General features: G+C 37.7%; 1 protein-coding gene across 1 annotated transcript; it reads right to left on the bottom strand.

Moving 5' to 3' along the window:
* Positions 1-12,919: 12,919 nt before the first annotated feature.
* Positions 12,920-15,420, bottom strand: LOC133261420 (olfactory receptor 4A47-like). The gene is made up of 2 exons (XM_061439902.1): positions 15,159-15,420; positions 12,920-13,892 (listed from the first exon to the last, which is right to left on the bottom strand). The coding sequence occupies exon 2, from the start codon at positions 13,847-13,849 to the stop codon at positions 12,920-12,922; it is 930 nt and encodes a 309-aa protein (XP_061295886.1). The 5' UTR covers positions 13,850-13,892; positions 15,159-15,420.
* Between the last annotated feature and the right edge of the window lie 1,128 nt (positions 15,421-16,548).

Genomic DNA, 16,548 nt, shown 5'->3' with positions numbered 1-16,548 from the left:
GGGAAAATATTTTAATGGATAAATGAAGCAATGATTGGCAGCAACAGAGACCAAGGATGTGAATTCCATGCAGACACGTTTCAACAAAGGGTTAAGGCACACAAGAATGGTCTTTGACATTGAACCACAGACAGGCAGCCATACTATGAAGATCTGTGTGGTTGCAAGTACAACCCTCCAGCTCCTATTACTTGAAAGAGGAAGCCACACCCCTGTCACTCATGATGGTTTCACAGTCCGGGGCTTTGCAGATGGCCACATAGTGCTCATTGGCAACCACTATGGGCGGGAAGATCTCAGCAGCAAAAGATGCTCAGCAAAGACATTAGTCCTGGACTTACTGAAGGAGATGATTGCTTTCTTACAGCAGGTGTCAGTTGGTATTTCAGGTATCATAGATAAAGAAGAGCATGTGTCCACAAGGACAGAAACACAAGCAGGAACTGTAATTCCTGCTTTACCCAAATTTACAAAAGGTGGCTTTTAACTGAAAACATCTTCTCATACCTGGGTCACAGTTTTATACTCTAAAGACATCAACTCCTCTAAAATGACCCTTCTTAAAAAGAATCTTGTGAGAAGGCAATGGCAAGCCACTCCAGTACTCTTGCCTAGAAAATCGCATGGACGGAGGAGCCTGGTAGGCTGCAGTCCATGGGGTCACTAGGAGTCGGACACGACTGAGCGACTTCACTTTCACTTTTCACTTTCACGCAATGGAGAAGGAAATGGCAACCCACTCCAATGTTCTTGCCTGGAGAATCCCAGGGACGGCAGACCTCGATGGGCTACTGTCTATGGGGTCGCACAGAGTCGGACACGACTGAAGCGACTTAGCAGCAGCAACAGCAAAAAGAATTTTATTGACAACAACAACGGAATATTATTTTGTGAATAAACTATTTTAAATTTATTTTAACTTCATTTTAAACTTGGAGGAAGCAATGGAAACCCACTCCAGTACTCTTGCCTGAAAATTCCATGGACTAAGGAGCCTGGTAGGCTGCAGTCCATGGGGTCGCGAAGAGTCAGGCACGACTGAGCAACTTCACTTTCACGAATTGGAGAAGGAAATGGCAGCCCACTCCAGTGTTCTTGCCTGGAGAATTGCAGGGACGGGGGCGCCTGGTGGGCTACCATCTATGGGGTGCCACAGAGTCGGACACGATTGAAGTGACTTAGCAGCAGCAGCATTTTAAACTATATTATTTATCTTATTTATATTCAATTTATTATTTTATTTGTAATAATTTGGAACAGAGATATACAAGCCTAGGCATACCTCTGAAAAAGAATAGTAATGAGGGACTGCTAGTCTCTTTACTCATCAAAATGTGTTATATATCATAGCAATCGTATTATGTGCCAATCTGCACATGAATAAAGAGATCAATGAAAAAGAATAGAGTCTTGAATTAGATTCAAATACATTGGACTTCAGGATACAATAGTCAGGATTTTAAATCAATGGCAAAAATATATTTACATGACCATTTAAAAGAAACCTAAAATTTAGAGAAACAACTAAAAATTCAATCCATATTTACCTCCAATAGCAAAATTAATTCAATACAAATCAAAAGTTTCCATATGACATCAAAAATGTTTTAAAAATTAACATAGGCAAAACACTATCCGACATACATTATAGCAGAATCCTCTATGATGCACCTCCCAGAATACTGGAAATAAAAGCAAAAATAAACAAATGGGGTCTAATTAAAATTAAAAGCTTCTGCACAACAAAAGAAACTATAAGCAAGGTGAAAAGACAGCATTTCGAATGGGAGAAAATAATGCGAATGAAGCAACTGACAAACAACTAATCTCAAAAATATACAAGCAACTCCTACAGCTCAATTCCAGAAAAATAAACGACCCAATCAAAAAATGGGCCAAAGAACTGAATAGACATTTCTCCAAAGAAGACATACAGATGGCTACAAACAGATGAAAAGATGCTCACCATCACTCATTATCAGAGAAATTCAAATCAAAACCACAATGAGGTAGCATTTCACGCCAGTCAGAATGGCTGTGATCCAAAAGTCTACAAGCAATAAATGCAGGAGAGGGTGTGGAGAAAAGGGAACCCTCTTACACTGTTGGTGGGAATGCAAACTAGTACAGCCACTATGGAGAATAGTATGGAGATTCCTTAAAAAACTGGAAATAGAACTGCCATACGACCCAGCAATCCCACTGCTGGGCATACACACTGAGGAAACCAGAATTGAAAGAGACATGTCTACCCCAATGTTCATCTCACCACTGTTTGTAATAGCCAGGACATGGAAGCAACCTAGATGTCCATCAGCAGATGAATGGATAAGAAAGCTGTGGTACCTATACACAATGGAGTATTACTCAGCCATTAAAAAGAATACATTTGAATCAGTTCTAATGAGGTAGATGAAACTGGAGCCTATTATACAGAGTGAAGTAAGCCAGAAAGAAAAACACTAATACAGTATACTAACGCATATATGTGGAATTTAGAAAGATGGTAATGACAGTCCTGTATGCGAGACAGCAAAAGAGACACAGATGTATAGAACAGTCTTTTGGACTCTGTGGGAGAGGGAGAGGGTGGGATGATTTGGGAGAATGGCATTGAAACATGTATAATACCATATAAGAAATGAATCACCAGTCCAGGTTCAATGCAGGATACAGGATGCTTGGGGTTGGTGCACTGGGATGACCCAGAGGGATGGTATGGGGCGGGGGGGTGGGGGGTGGGAGGGGGTTCAGGATGGGGAACACGTGTACACCCGTGGCAGATGCATGTTGATGTATGCCAAAACCAATACAATATTGTAAAGTAAAAATAATAATAATAATAAGATAAATACTAAAAAATAATTTAAAAATTGTCACAAGTGAAATGAAAAAATTCTTCATAAGCAATACACAAAAAAAACTGAATATAAAGTATAAAAATATTACATGCAAAAAGCACTCTACATAGGATAAAAATTTAAGAACATATAAACAGAAAATATTTATTTCATATACAATGTAAAAGAGATCATTTCTTTAATATATAATATCATAAAAATCAAAAATTGAGTGCAGTAAAGACATACATATAAAATATCTACCAAAAAATAAATACAACTCAAGTTAAATGTATTGAATGATGCTGAGCTAAATTATATAAATAGGGTAGCAAAGTATAAAAATAACTTTAATCAGGAGGAGGAGCTAAGATGGTGGAGGAGTAGGACGGGGAGAACACTTTCTCCCCCACAAATTCATCAAAAGAACATTTAAACGCTGAGTAAATTCCACAAAACAACTTCTGAATGCTGGCAGAGGACATCAGGCACCCAGAAAAGTAACCCAAGTCTTTGAAAGGAGGTAGGAAAAAATATAAAAGACAAAAAAAGAGACAAAAGAGGGAGGGACAGAGTTCCATCCCCGGAAGGGAGTCTTAAAAAGAGAGAAGTTTCCAAACACCAGGAAACCTTCTCACTGCCAAATCTGTGCTAAGCTTTGGAAGCACAGAGGGCAACATAACAGGGAGGAAAAATAAATAAACAATTAAAACCTGCAGATTGCAAGCCCTACGGTAACTCCCCTGGCGGAGAAGGAGCACAGACGCCTGCACACGCCACTAGCAAGCAGGGGCTGGGCAGGGAGGCGCAGCGCGTGCTGCATCACTTAGAGTAAGGATCTGGCCTGAATACCCCGAGCGCTATCTGAGCAAAATAATTTGGGCTAGCAAACCAGACTGTGGGATATCTACCACGCAAAAAGCCAGCCCTAACCTAGGACACCGCCAGGCCCTCGCACGGAAAAAAAGACTAAACACAGCGGGCTGCAGACCATCCCCCTCCGGTGACAGGGAGCCAGAGCCGGAAGGGGGCAATCGCAGCCCCAGAGAGACATTATCTATAAAACTGTAAGCAGGATTTTTTGCTAACTAAGACTTCTTGGGGAATCTGGACGGTCAACATCCGCCTGAGAAGGTGCGCCAGTTGTACACCTAGATAACCAAGCGGCGGGGAGGCGATAAGTCGCAGCAATCGCGCTTGCCAAACACCTCATCACCTGAGCTGCTCAGACCTGGGAAGGGCACAAAACGCAGGCCCAACCGAGTCTGCACTTCTGAGGATTACCCAAGTGCCTGAACCTGAGCAGCTTGGACCTGGGAGGTGCAAGCAGCCCAGGGCTGGCCACGGATGCCGGTGGGGCAACCTAGAGCCTGAGCAGTGTGGGCAGGGAGGCTACACGCGCCGTGAGCGGGGGCAGACCCAGTGTGGCTGAGGCACTGCGAGCACACGCCAGTGTTATTTGTTTGCAGCGTCCCTCCCTCCCCACAGGGCGACTGAACAAGTGAGCCTAAAAAAAAAGTAAAAAGTGTCCACCACCATCCCCTTTGTGTCAGGGCGGAAACCAGACACTGAAGAGACCAGCAAAGAGAAGAATCTATAACAGAGGGAACCGCCTTGGAAGCTACAGGCAATAGATTAAACCCTGTGGTTAGTACCGACTACATAGGAAGGGGCCTATAGATCTTGAGAAATATAAGTCGGACCAAGGAACTAGCCAAAAATGAACTGATCCCACAATACTCTCAACAAAACCAGAGAAAGTTCTAGATATATTTTTACTATTTTTATGATCATTCTTTCTTTCTTTTTTTTTTTTAATTTTTTAAAAAATTTTAAGTCCTCTATTATTCCTTTAATTTTCACTCTTATAACCTACTATTACTTTGTAAAAAAAAAAAAAGATCTTATTTTTTTAAGCAAACTGCATATATATATATTTTATAATTTTTGTGACCTTGTTTTTTTTTTCTTCTTTTCTTTAACATTGAATTTTTGAAATTCCAATCCCTACTCTAGATTTTTAATTTTAGATTTTTGATATTTGTTATCAATTTTGTACCCATGTTTTCTTTTATAATTTTTGTGACTTTTTTTCTCTCTCTTTCTTTCTCTTCTTATTTTATATAACATTGTATATCTGAAATTCCAAACTCTACTCTAGATTTTTAATTTATGCTTTTTGGTATTTGTTATCAATTTTGTACCTATATTTTCTTTTATAATTTTTGCAAATTTGTTTGTTTTTGTTTTTTTCTTCTCCCTTTCTTTTTCTTCTTTTTTTTTTAACATTGTATTTTTGAAATTCCAAACTCTACTCTAGATGTTTAACTTTGCTTTTTGGTATTTGTTATCAATTTTGTACCTATATTTTCTTTATAATTTTTGCGACTTTGTTTGTTTTTGTTTGTTTGTTTTTCTTTCTTTTCCTTCTTTTCTTTAACATTGTATTTTTGAAATTCCAAACTCTACTCTAGATTTTTAATTTTTGCTTTTATGTATTTGTTACCAATTTTGCACCTTTAAGAACCCAATCTTCAGTACCCATTTTTCACCAGGGAGCGAGATTACTGGCTTGACTGCTGTCTCTCCATTTGGACTCTCCTTTTTCTCCACCGGGTCACCTGTGTCTCCTCCCTAACCCCTCTCTACTCTACCCAACTCTGTGAATTTCTGTGTGTTCCAGACGGTGGAGAACACTTAGGGAACTGATTACTGGTTGGATCTGTCTCCCTCCGTTTCATTTCCCCCTTTTATCTTCCTGGCCACTTCTGTCTCCTTCCTTCTTCTTCTCTTCTCTGTATAACTCCGTGAACATCTCTGAGCAGTCCAGTTGTGGAGTGCACATGAGGAAGTGATTACTGGCTAGCCCACTCTCTCCTCTATTGATTCCACCTCATCTCATTCGGGTCACCTCTAACTCCCTCCTCCCTCTTCTCTTCTCCATGTAACACTGTGAACCTCCCTGGGTGACACTCACAGTGGAGAAACTTTTCATCTTTAATGTAGATGTTTTATCAATGGTGCTGTATAGAAAGAGAAGTTTTGAAACTACTGTAAAAATAAGACCAATAACTGGAAGCAGGAGACTTAAGTCCAAACCCTGACTCCAGGGAACTCCTGACTCCAGGGATCATTAATTGACAGGAGCTCATCAAACGCCTCCGTATATACACTGAAACCAAGCAGCACACAAGAGCCAACAAGTTCCAGGGAAAGACATACCAAGCAAATTCTCCAGCAACACAGGAACACAGCCCGGAGCTCCAAGATACAGGCTGCCCAAAGTCACCCCAAAACCATAGACATCTCATAACTCATTACTGGACACTTCAGTGCACTCCAGAGAGAAGAAATACAGCTCCACCCACCAGAACACCGACACAAGCTTCCCTAGCCAAGAAACGTTGATAAACCACCTGTACAAACCCACACACAGTGAGGAAATGCCACAATAAAGAGAACTCCACAAACTGCCAGAATACAGAAAGGACACCCCAAACTGAGCAATTTAAACAAGATGAAGAGACAGAGGAATACCCAGCAGATAAAGGAACAGGATAAATGCCCACCAAACCAAACAAAAGAGGAAGAGATAGGGAATCTACCTGATAAAGAATTCCGAATAATGATAGTGAAATTGATCCAAAATCTTGAAATCAAAATGGAATCACAGATAAATAGTCTGGAGACAAGGATTGAGAAGATGCAAGAAAGGTTTAACAAGGACCTAGAAGAAATAAAAAAGAGTCAATATACAATGAATAATGCAATAAATGAAATAAAAAACACTCTGGAGGCAACAAATAGTCGAATAACAGAGGCAGAAGATAGGATTAGTGAATTAGAAGATAGAATGGTAGAAATAAATGAATCAGAGGGGAAAAAAGAAAAATGAATTAAAGAAATGAGGACAATCTTAGAGACCTCCAGGACAATATTAAACGCTACAACATTTGAATCACAGGGGTCCCAGAAGAAGAAGACAAAAAGAAAGACCATGAGAAAATACTTGAGGAGATAATAGTTGAAAACTTCCCTAAAATGGAGAAGGAAATAATCACTCAAGTCCAAGAAACCCAGAGAGTCCCAAACAGGATAAACCCAAGGTGAAACAACCCAAGACACATATTAATCAAATTAACAAAGATCAAACACAAAGAACAAATATTAAAAGCAGCAAGGGAAAAACAACAAATAATACACAAGGGAATTCCCATAAGGATAACAGCTGATCTTTCAATAGAAACTCTTCAAGCCAGGAGGGAATGGCAAGACATACTTAAAGTGAAGAAAGAAAATAACCTACAGCCCAGATTATTGTACCCAGCAAGGATCTCATTCAAATATGAAGGAGAAATCAAAAGCTTTTCAGACAAGCAAAAGCTGAGAGAATTCAAAACCATTAAACCAGCTCTCCAACAAATACTAAACGATATTCTCTAGACAGGAAACACAAAAACGGTGTATAAATCCAAACCCAAAACAATAAAGTAAATGGCAACGGGATCATACTTATCAATAATTACCTTAAACGTAAATGGGTTGAATGCCCCAACCAAAAGACAAACACTGGCTGAATGGATAAAAACAAGACCCCTACTTATGCTGTCTACAGGAGACCCACCTCAAAACAGGGGACACATACAGACTGAAAGTGAAAGGCTGGAAAAACATTTTCCATGCAAATAGGGACCAAAAGAAAGCAGGAGTACCAATACTCATATCAGATAAAATAGACTTTAAAACAAAGGCTGTGGAAAGAGACAAAGACGGTCACTACATAATGATCAAAGGATCAATCCAAGAAGAAGATATAACAATTATAAATATATATGCACCCAACATGGGAGCACCACAATATGTAAGACAAATGCTAACAAGTATGAAAGGAGAAATTAACATTAACACAATAATAGTGGGAGATTTTAATACCCCACTCACACCTATGGATAGATCAACTAAACAGAAAATTAACAAGGAAACACAAACTTTAAATGATACAATAGACCAGTTAGACCTAATTGATATCTATAGGACATTTCATCCCAAAACAATGAATTTCACCTTTTTCTCAAGTGCACATGGAACCTTCTCCAGGATAGATCACATCCTGGGCCATAAATCTAGCCTTGGTAAATTCAAAAAAATGGAAATCATTCCAAGCATCTTTTCTGACCACAATGCAGTAAGACTAGATCTCAATTACAGGAGAAAAACTATTAAAAATTCCAATATATGGAGGCTGAACAACACGCTGGTGAATAACCAACAAATCACAGAAGAAATCAAAAAAGAAATCAAAATTTGCATAGAAACGAATGAAAATGAAAACACAACTCAAAACCTGTGGGACGCTGTAAAAGCAGTCCTAAGGGGAAAGTTCATAGCAATACAGGCATATCTCAAGAAACAAGAAAAAAGTCAAATAAATAACCCAACTCTACACCTAAAGCAACTAGAAAAGGAAGAAATGAAGAACTCCAGGGTTAGTAGAAGGAAAGAAATCTTAAAAATTAGGGCAGAAATAAATGCAAAAAAAAAAAAAAGAGACCATAGCAAAAATCAACAAAGCCAAAAGCTGGTTCTTTGAAAGGATAAATAAAACTGACAGACCATAAGCCAGACTCATCAAGAAACAAAGGGAGAAGAATCAAATCAATAAAATTAGAAATGAAAATGGAGAGATTACAACAGACAACACAAAAATACAAAGGATCATAAGAGACTACTATCAACAATTACATGCCAATAAAATGGACAACGTGGAAGAAATGGACAAATTCTTAGAAAAGTACAACTTTCCAAAACTCGACCAGGAAGAAATAGAAAATCTTAACAGACCCATCACAAGCACGGAAATTGAAACTATAATCAAAAATCTTCCAGCAAACAAAAGCCCAAGTCCAGACGGATTCACAGCTGAATTCTACCAAAAATTTAGAGAAGAGCTAACACCTATCCTGCTCAAACTCTTCCAGAAAATTGCAGAGGAAGGTAAACCCAAACTCATTCTATGAGGCTACCATCACTCTAATACCAAAACCTGACAAAAATCCCACAAAAAAAGAAAACTACAGGCCAATATCACTGATGAACATAGATGCAAAAATCCTTAACAAAATTCTAGCAATCAGAATCCAACAACACATTAAAAAGATCATACACCATGACCAAGTGGGCTTTATCCCAGGGATGCAAGGATTCTTCAATATCCACAAATCAATCAATGTAATACACCACATTAACAAATTGAAAAATAAAAACCATATGATTATTTCAATAAATGCAGAGAAAGTCTTTGGCAACATTCAACATCCATTTATGATAAAAGCTCTCCAGAAAGCAGGAATAGAAGGAACATACCTCAACATAATAAAAGTTATATATGACAAACCCACAGCAAACATTATCCTCAATGGTGAAAAACTGAAAGCATTTCCTCTAAAGTCAGGAACAAGACAAGGGTGCCCACTTTCACGATTACTATTCAACATAGTTTTGGAAGTTTTGGCCACAGCAATCAGAGCAGAAAAAGAAATAAAAGGAATCCAAATTGGGAAAGAAGAAGTAAAACTCTCACTGTTTGCAGATGACATGATTCTCTACATAGAAAACCCTAAAGACTCCACCAGAAAATTACTAGAGCTAATCAATGAATATAGTAAAGTTGCAGGATATAAAATCAACACACAGAAATCCCTTGCATTCCTAAACACTGATAATGAGAAAACAGAAAGAGAAATTAAGGAAACAATTCCATTCACCATTGCAACAGAAAGAAAAAAATACTTAGGAATATATCTACCTAAAGAAACTAAAGACCTATATATAGAAAACTATAAAACACTGGTGAAAGAAAGCAAAGAGGACACTAATAGATGGAGCAATATACCATGTTCATGGATTGGAAGAATCAATATAGTGAAAATGAGTATACTACCCAAAGCAATTTATAGATTCAATGCAATCCCTATCAAGCTACCAACGGTATTCTTCACAGAGCTAGAACAAATAATTTCACAATTTGTACGGAAATACAAAAAACCTCGAATAGCCAAAGCGATCTTGAGAAAGAAGAATGGAACTGGAGGAATCAACCTCCCTGACTTCAGGCTCCACTACAAAGCCACAGTCATCAAGACAGTATGGTACTGGCACAAAGAGACAAATATAGATCAATGGAACAAAATAGAAAGCCCAGAGATAAATCCACACACATATGGACACCTTATCTTTGACAAAGGAGGCAAGAATGTACAATGGATTATAGACAATCTCTTTAACAAGTGGTGCTGGGAAAACTGGTCAACCACTTGTAAAAGAATGAAACTAGAGCACTTTCTAACACCATACACAAATATAAACTCAAATTGAATTAAAGATCTAAATGTAAGACCAGAAACTATAAAACTCTTAGAGGAGAACAGAGGCAAAACACTCTCTGACATACATCACAGCAGGATCCTCTATGACCCACCTCCCAGAATATTGGAAATAAAAGCAAAAATAAACAAATGGGACCTAATTAAAATTAAAAGCTTCTGCACAACAAAGGAAACTGTAAGCAAGGTGAAAAGACAGCCTTCAGAATGGGAGAAAATAATGAAGCAACTGACAAACAACTAATCTCAAAAATATACAAGCAACCCCTACAGCTCAATTCCAGAAAAATAAATGACCCAATCAAAAAATGGGCCAAAGAACTAAATAGACATTTCTCCAAAGAAGACATACAAATGGCTAACATACACATGAAAAGATGCTCAACATCACTCATTATCAGAGAAATGCAAATCAAAACCTCTATGAAGTACCATTTCACGTCAGTCAGAATGGCTGCGATCCAAAAGTCTACAAGCAATAAATGCTGGAGAGGGTGTGGAGAAAAGGGAACCCTCTTACACTGTTGGTGGGAATGCAAACTCGTACAGCCACTATGGAGAACAGTGTGGAGATTCCTTAAAAAACTGGAAATAGAACTGCCTTATGACCCAGCAATCCCACTGCTGGGCATACATACTGAGGAAACCAGAATTGAAAGAGACACGTGTACCCAAGTGTTCATTGCAGCACTGTTATAATAGCCAGGACATGGAAGCAACCTAGATGTCCATCAACAGATGAATGGATAAAGAAAGCTGTGGTACATATCCACAATGGAGTATTACTCAGCCATTAAAAAGAATACATTTGAGTCAGTTCTAATGAGGTGGATGAAACTGGAGCCTATTATACAGAGTGAAGTAAGCCAGAAAGAAAAACACCAATACAGTATACTAACACATATATATGGAATTTAGAAAGATGGTAACAATAACCCTGTATACGAGACACCAAAAGAGACATAGATGTATAGAACAGTCTTTTGGACTCTGTGGGAGAGGGAGAGGGAGAGGGTGGGATGATTTGGGAGAATGGCATTGAAATACATGTAATATCATATATGAAATGAGTTGCCAGTCCAGGTTCGATGCACGATGCTGGATGCTTGGAGCTGGTGCACTGGGACGACCCAGAGGGATGGTGTGGGGAGGGAGGAGGGAGGAGGGTTCAGGATGGGGAACACATGTATACCTGTGGCGGATTCATTTCGATATTTGGCAAAACCAATACAATATTGTAAAGTTTAAAAATAAAATAAAATTTAAAAAATATAATAACTTTAATAAGTTGTTATAAATATTTATCAGGTACTGGTCTTAAAAATATGGACAAACGAATTCTCACTGAGAGTAGACAAGTCTGTAGTTGTTATACAACCTCCAGAAAAATAGTTTGTCAAAAACTATCAATATCAACATTTTAAATGCATATGTTACCTGATCATTGATACAAATATCAAATCTACAATTTTATGCCTTGGTATTCATATTTGCACATATTCAAAACCATATATTTATTTGAAAACTGCTTATCATAAAAAAGTTTAAAAGCACATGAAAAGGAATGGGCATATGAATTTTAATATAAATTTATAAGAAGTATTGTGAAACATGAGAAAAGTTAAGGGACATGTTTGAGCTGGCATTGAAATAGCTTTAAGATGTGGCATAGTAAAAGCAAGTGTGATGTATATAGAAAAAGCAAATATATATAGGGCAAATACACTGGCATTTACAAAGATTTTTAGTAGATGAAAATTAAGAAAAAAAAATTGATTCTACCTCTTAGCATGAAGATTGGCAAATATTGAGAGAAAAGGGAGAAATTTGTTTGGCACTTCACCCCATATTATTTGGTTTTATTTATGTTGTTTATTATTATCTGCTACTGCCACTACTGCTAAGTCACTTTAGTCGTGTTCGACTCTGTGTGACCCCATGGACGGCAGGCTACCAGTTTCCCCCGTCCCTGGGATTCTCCAGGCAAGAACACTGGAGTGGGTTGCCATTTCCTTCTCCAATGCATGAAAGTGAAAAGTGAAAGTGATGTTGCTCAGTCATGTCTCACTCTTAGTGACCACATGGACTTCAGCCTACCAGGCTCCTCCGTCCATGGGATTTTCCAGGCAAGAGTACTGGAGTGGGGTGCCATTGCCTTCTCCCTTATTATTACCTATATTACTTCAATTTTCTTGTGAACACTAACAGTAAAACATTTGTGTATAATGCAACGAAATATACTAACAAAGGGGCCTATATAGAATTAAATATTTTACATTGTAAAAATTAAAAAGTTTATGTATATTAAGAGCAACTAAATAAAAATTATCTTGTCACTGAAAAAGAGTAAAAAAACTAAATGCATAAATTGACTAAAAGTCAGTGTTACTATATAATGCTTTCCCACTTAATCATTATTTATTATTAAGTCCTTACCATACAGGCATTACACATTTCTAGGTACAGTGATAAAGAAGTAACTATGAACCTTACATTCTAGTATGGAGGAAACTGTTGTTTATAGCACAGCTGTATAATTAGAATCTTTCATCGCAATTATCATAAACTCTTTGAAGACAGAGAAATTTTCTTTTTAAAGAAAAAATTTTAAATCAGAATCAAATTTTAAAATGATTTCTGCTTTCTAAGGAAATGGAACCTGCTGTCAAATGGCTCCCTTCATGGTAGATGATGCACTTATTTATTATGAGATATGATGTTTCTTCTCCAGAGCTTCTTCATAGCATTAGTCAACTCAGAATTTTGTAGACTGTAGATAAATGGGTTCAGCATGGGGGTTATGACAGTATAAAACACACTCACAGATTTGTCAATGGGGAAAGTTTTAGCAGGTCTCACATACATGAAAATGCAGGGAACAAAGAAGCAGGCAACCACAGTGATGTGGGAACCACAGGTCTGGAGGGCTTTCCACCTCCCTTCCTGACTCAGGTTCTTCAGAGAGTGCAGGATGACTCCATAGGAGACGAGCAAGAGCAGAAACACTACAGTGCAGATCAGTCCTCCATTGGCCACAACTAAGATGCCAGTGACATAGGTGTCAGTACAGACGAGTTCCAATAAGGGGTACATGTCACAAATATAGTGATCAAAGACATTCGGGGCACAGAATGGGAGCCCATAAATAGTGCTAAGTTGAATAATTGAGTGCAGAAAACCTCCAACCCAGGACACCACCAGCAGCACTACACACACCCTCTGCCTCATGATCACCAAGTAATGCAAGGGCTTACAGATGGCCACATAGCAGTCATAGGCCATCACCAGCAGAAGGAAGACGCCTGATCCAGCAAAAAGGTGCTCTGCAAACAGTTGGGTCATGCAAGATTCAAAGGATATGTTTTTTTCCCCAAATAACAACTCTGAAATCAATCTGGGGGTGATAGAAGTGGAGTAAGTGACATCCATACAGGATAAGCTAGCAAGAAAAAAGTACATCGGTGAGTTCAGGGTCTCACTGACAGCTATAGTCACTATAATAAGAAGGTTGCCCACCAGAGTCAAAAGGTAGATGAACAGGAACAAAACAGAAAGGACTTTCTGCTCCTTTGGATTCTGTGTGAGGCCCAGAAGGACAAAGTACGTTACATTATTTCTTGATTCCATCTAATCCGGACAGGAGCTGACTTCACATATTAAAGCAGTTTACCTAAAAAAAAACAAGGAGGGGAACACTTAAAGGGAAAAAGGTGCTCAAATGTAGAAGAATTTTTATTTATTTATTCATTTATTGGAAGAATGTCAATAAAACATCTATTTGTGTCTAATGTGTCGTAGAAATTTTGATTACCAAGTGGAATAAGGCATAGTTGTTTTTTGTTTGTTGTTTAACCTCAGTGATATGACACAGAACAACAACAACAAAAAAATTCCTGACACGTGTATGAAGTTCCATTAAATTCACACAGTGCTGAGGAGTCAGAATATAGGAGTATATCAAGTGAGTGTCACAGAAGTCTTTTAAGAGGAAGTAATGCTTCAGCTGAGTGTAAAAAACAATCAAAAGCATAAAGAAATAAAGCCATGAAAAGGTGCAGCATTTATAAAGACACAAAGTATAATACATGAAACACACTCAAGGTAATACACATAATCAGTGTGGGTAGATGAATGTGTGAATAGATGAATTTCTTATCGTGAATTGTCTCTAACCTCACTGACACTTCTTTGGTCTGTAGGTCGTTATTTCCCTTTTTTGATCAATAAATTAGACTGCAGCAGTCTAATTTTGTATCTCCAGGCCTTACCTTTCCCTTAAATTTCAAATGTTTATTTGCAACATCTCTAATTTAGAAATCCAACTGAATAACAATTTAATATTTATAAAACATAACTTCTAAATTTTCCACAATAAACATGAGCATTTTCTAAATATAATTTAAACAGCATTCCTTATTTATCTCATTAAATACTATAATTTTCAAGTTAGTGTTTAGAAACAAAATTTCAGTGCTCTTTACTCATTTGTAACTCTCATGAAACTTAAATCGTACTAACTCTACTTTCAGAATATATCACAAATTTGATCATTCCCTACTTCTTAATTCCTCCTGCTAAGTCTCCACATTTATACTGGCCTCAAAAGTCAGTTCTCCTGCTGTAGCCCAAAAATGTCCTTTTTAACCTTCTTCTGATAACATCACTCTACTTCTCCAAACTCCTACAGTATATTCCAATCACTCACTCATAGTTTAATAGAACACATTTAATATTTACAGTAGCAAGAACTGTAATCCTTATTTCATAAGTGAAGAACTTAAGGTTCAAGATATCTAATTCATTTTCTCAAGTACACATTTTTAAGTCATATACCTAGAATTGAATTTGTTTGATTTTAATGTAATTTATTTTCTTATATAAGAAATAAGGTCTCACAACTGTCAGCTTGGTTCCCACTATTTAACATTAGTCTTACCTTCTGGAGGCTTGTTCAGAACCTGAAGAATAACTTGAAGTTACTCAGAAACACTTGGAATTATTTTTCATCCAGTTTGACAAAGAGGACAAAAGCCCACTTTATTACTTGAGCATATAGTTTATTTGACTGTCCATGCATTTGCTTCATGGAGTCTTCTGATTATTCAAGTCATTTTAAGTGCAGTGTAGATTATTTGAAAGCAATTCCACGGTACACACACTGAAAAACAAGTTTATTGCTTTAGGAAATATATCAAAATGTCCAGCATATACTACATACACATAGAAGAAATCAACTAGTCATTTGGCAGGGAAATTGTTCACAAGCAACTTCTTTCCTCCTAACTTCAAAAATATAAATAGCATTTGACTGTCCACTTCTTTTCACTCTGTCATATTAACATGACCAAACTAGTTGAGATCTTGAAAGACATTCTTGTGATTCTTTTTAAGCCATGCTTTGTGTCTAAGAATGGGCCTCCTTAAAATTTTGTGGCAGTTACTAAGCGAATAGCATCTTCTTCCTTTTAGAGGTAAAGATCACGGGCTATTTCATCCCTTCCAGCTGCAATTATCACTGGGTCTTGGAATGTGTCCAAGGCTGATTCTTGTGTAATTAATTCACTGGGATTTTCCTCAAAGGTTTTAAAGAACATCTACAGGGGGTTCATCGAAAAAGCAAGAGAGTTCCAGAAAAACATCCATTTCTGCTTTATTGACTATGCCAAACCTTTTACTGTGTGGATCACAATAAACTATGGAAAATTCTTAGATGGGAATACCCGACCACCTGACCTGCCTCTTGAGAAACCTGCATCCAGGTCAGGAAGCAACAGTTAGAACTGGACATGGAACAACAGACTTGTTCCAAATAGGAAAAGGAGTACATCAAGGCTGAATATTGTCACCCTGCTTATTTAACTTATATGCAGAGTACATCACGAGAAATCTTGGACTGGAAGAAGCACAAGCTGGAATCAAGATTGCCAAGAGAAATCTTTATAACCTCAGATATGCAGATGACAACACCCTTATGGCAGAAAGTGAAGAGGAACTCAAAAGCCTCTTGATGAAAGTGAAAGAGGAGAGTGAAAAAGTTGGCTTAAAGCTCAACGTTCAGAAAACGAAGATCATGGCATCTGGTCCCATCCCTTCATGGCAAATAGATGGGGAAACAGAGGAAAGAGTGGCTGACTTTATTTTGGGGGCTCCAAAATCACTGCAGATGGTGATTGCATCCATGAAATTAAAAGATGATTACTCCTTGGAAGGAAAGTTGTGACCAACCTAGACAGCATATTAAAAAGCAAAGACATGACTTTGTCAACAATGTTCCATCTAGTCAAGGCTATGCTTTTTCCAGTAGTCGTGTACAGATGTGTGAGTTG

Source organism: Bos javanicus, chromosome 15, assembly GCF_032452875.1.
Source record: "Bos javanicus breed banteng chromosome 15, ARS-OSU_banteng_1.0, whole genome shotgun sequence".
NCBI lineage: Eukaryota > Metazoa > Chordata > Mammalia > Artiodactyla > Bovidae > Bos > Bos javanicus.
This window is presented reverse-complemented; position numbering and strand designations above follow the sequence as displayed.